The 2,023-nt window shown below is 51.9% G+C and overlaps 1 protein-coding gene across 1 annotated transcript; it reads left to right on the forward strand.

The window, feature by feature from the left end:
• Positions 1-1,526: 1,526 nt before the first annotated feature.
• Positions 1,527-1,932, forward strand: LOC146600785 (olfactory receptor 14I1-like; the record flags this gene model as incomplete). The annotated part of the gene is made up of 1 exon (XM_085317950.1): positions 1,527-1,932. A coding segment is annotated over exon 1 (406 nt), but the record flags the coding sequence as incomplete, so codon positions are not given.
• Positions 1,933-2,023: the final 91 nt, after the last annotated feature.

A 2,023-nucleotide genomic window follows, 5' to 3' on the forward strand; every position in this document is an offset into this window, starting at 1 on the left:
GTCTGCGTGGGGCAGAGGACGAGCTCCCAGCAAGGACATGTCCAAGCAGCAGAGATAYGGTCAGAGAGCAAAAGGAAACTGCTATGAGAAACTTCATGCGAGGTTGGGATGCAGGRAATYCTCTGCTAGCCCCTGCGGTGCAGATGCTTTCCCCTCAGCAAGCGCCCTTCATCTTTCCTCTGCCAATCTCTGCCCTCAAGGCCCTGGGATCTAGGACACAAATTGCCTTTTTGGCAGCTAGAGCCCCAGAAGAGGAGAGGAGCATCTCTCCACATGCCTATTTCCTAAAATATGAYGAAGGGGCTGGGAACAACCGCCCTGTGATGACTCCCTCTGGGAAGTGTGGTGCACAGCTGGGTTTGGGGGAGACCTTCCTCAGTGTGCTGCTCTCTTTCTCTTTTTGCCCCCTTAGGCAGAAGCATCACTGTGTTGCTCCTTGTTTTCCTCCTCATCCGGGCTGCTCTTGTTTTTGCTCTTGGGCTTTCTGGGGAGCAAATTTTCAGCTACAGASTCTGACACAGRCCCTGCAGTTCCTGCTGCAGTGTTGTCTTACATGGAGTGAGAGGATGAGGATCCCTTCTTGGATTTGAGGCATAAAGCAGCACAGTCTGGGGGGCTGGAGAACGAGCTGATTGTCCTTTCAGGAGGCTCTGCCTTTAAAACACTTGACTCTCCCTGTTGTGTGCTGCCAGGCTGCATGGCTGCCCTCAAGAAGGGCRTAGCTCTTCTGTAGGACATTTGTGATGGCTGAGTGTCCCATGCGAAGGCACAGAGATGCTAAGGAACTGGAAATGCTGCTGGGGGTGGCTGTATGTGGGCAGCTGAAATAAGCACTRTATCTCYTTGTCTAGAAACTGAATGTTGAGTTCTCTCTCCATACCAGAGCCACGTCACAGAGTCCTTCTGATCATCAGAGCCATGTGCTACGTCACAGCCTCTCCATCACTCTCGGAATATCTGAGCTGAGAAAGGGAGGTGAGTTTGGAAATCTGTGCTTTGCAAGTGGACACCACGGTCAGCACAGGCCATGGGCGCTTGAGATTGTTGCCTAGCTGAGAGTGGTGCATGCTGAAGTCAGCTGGGAATGGGTCTGATGTGGAGACCAGTGTGTTGGATCTGTCCTAAGGCATAGGGAGCGCTTTTGCCTCTCAGGACAAAATTCTTCACACTGAGATCAGTGGGAATCAGTATCCTGCAGAGCAGAAAAGCAAATAAACCAGCTCATTCTCTCCCCCCTCCCCCCAAAGTGAGGCTGTTGCTTTACTGGTCAAAATGCCTCAGAATYAGATGTGAAGATGCCRAATGGCCRTTCTACATTACAGATGAACTGACCCTTCTGGAGCCCATGGGCAGAACACTCTCCTGCTCATGACACACTCAAACTGGAGCTCGWGTGTGTGTGAGAGTGTGTGTGTGTTGATGGGGGGCTATCTGTGAGGAAAGGAAAGAGTTTTGATCAGAAAAGTCTCTCCTGGCTTGTCGCTGCTTTCCCCCCTTAGATAGTCTCCTCTGCCCAGAAGAAGAAAATGTCCAACAGCAGCTCCTCCAATGGGTTCCTCCTCCTGGCATTTGCAGACACGTGGCAGCTGCAGCTCTTGCACTTCTCAGTCTTCCTGGGCATCTACCTGGCYGCCCTCCTGAGCAACGGCCTCATCATCACAGCYGTAGTCTGCGACCACCACCTCCACACCCCCATGTACTTCTTCCTCTTCAACCTCTCCATCCTCGACCTTGGCTCCATCACTACCACTCTCCCCAAATCCATGGCCAATTCCCTCTGGAAAACCAGGGCCATTTCCTACTCAGGATGTGCTGCCCAGGTCTTTTTCTTTGTCTTCTTTATGTCAGCAGAGTATTCTCTCCTCACTGTCATGGCCTACGATCGCTTTGTGGCCATCTGCAGACCCCTGCACTATGGGACCCTCATGGGCAGTAGAGCTTGTATCAAGATGGCCACAGCTGCCTGGGGCAGTGTTTTCCTCTATTCTCTGCTGCATACTGCTAACACATTTTCAATACCACT

The sequence above is a fragment of the Rhea americana genome, unplaced genomic scaffold (genome assembly GCF_003343005.1).
Source record: "Rhea americana isolate MKP2758 unplaced genomic scaffold, rheAme1 scaffold_1159, whole genome shotgun sequence".
Lineage (NCBI taxonomy): Eukaryota > Metazoa > Chordata > Aves > Rheiformes > Rheidae > Rhea > Rhea americana.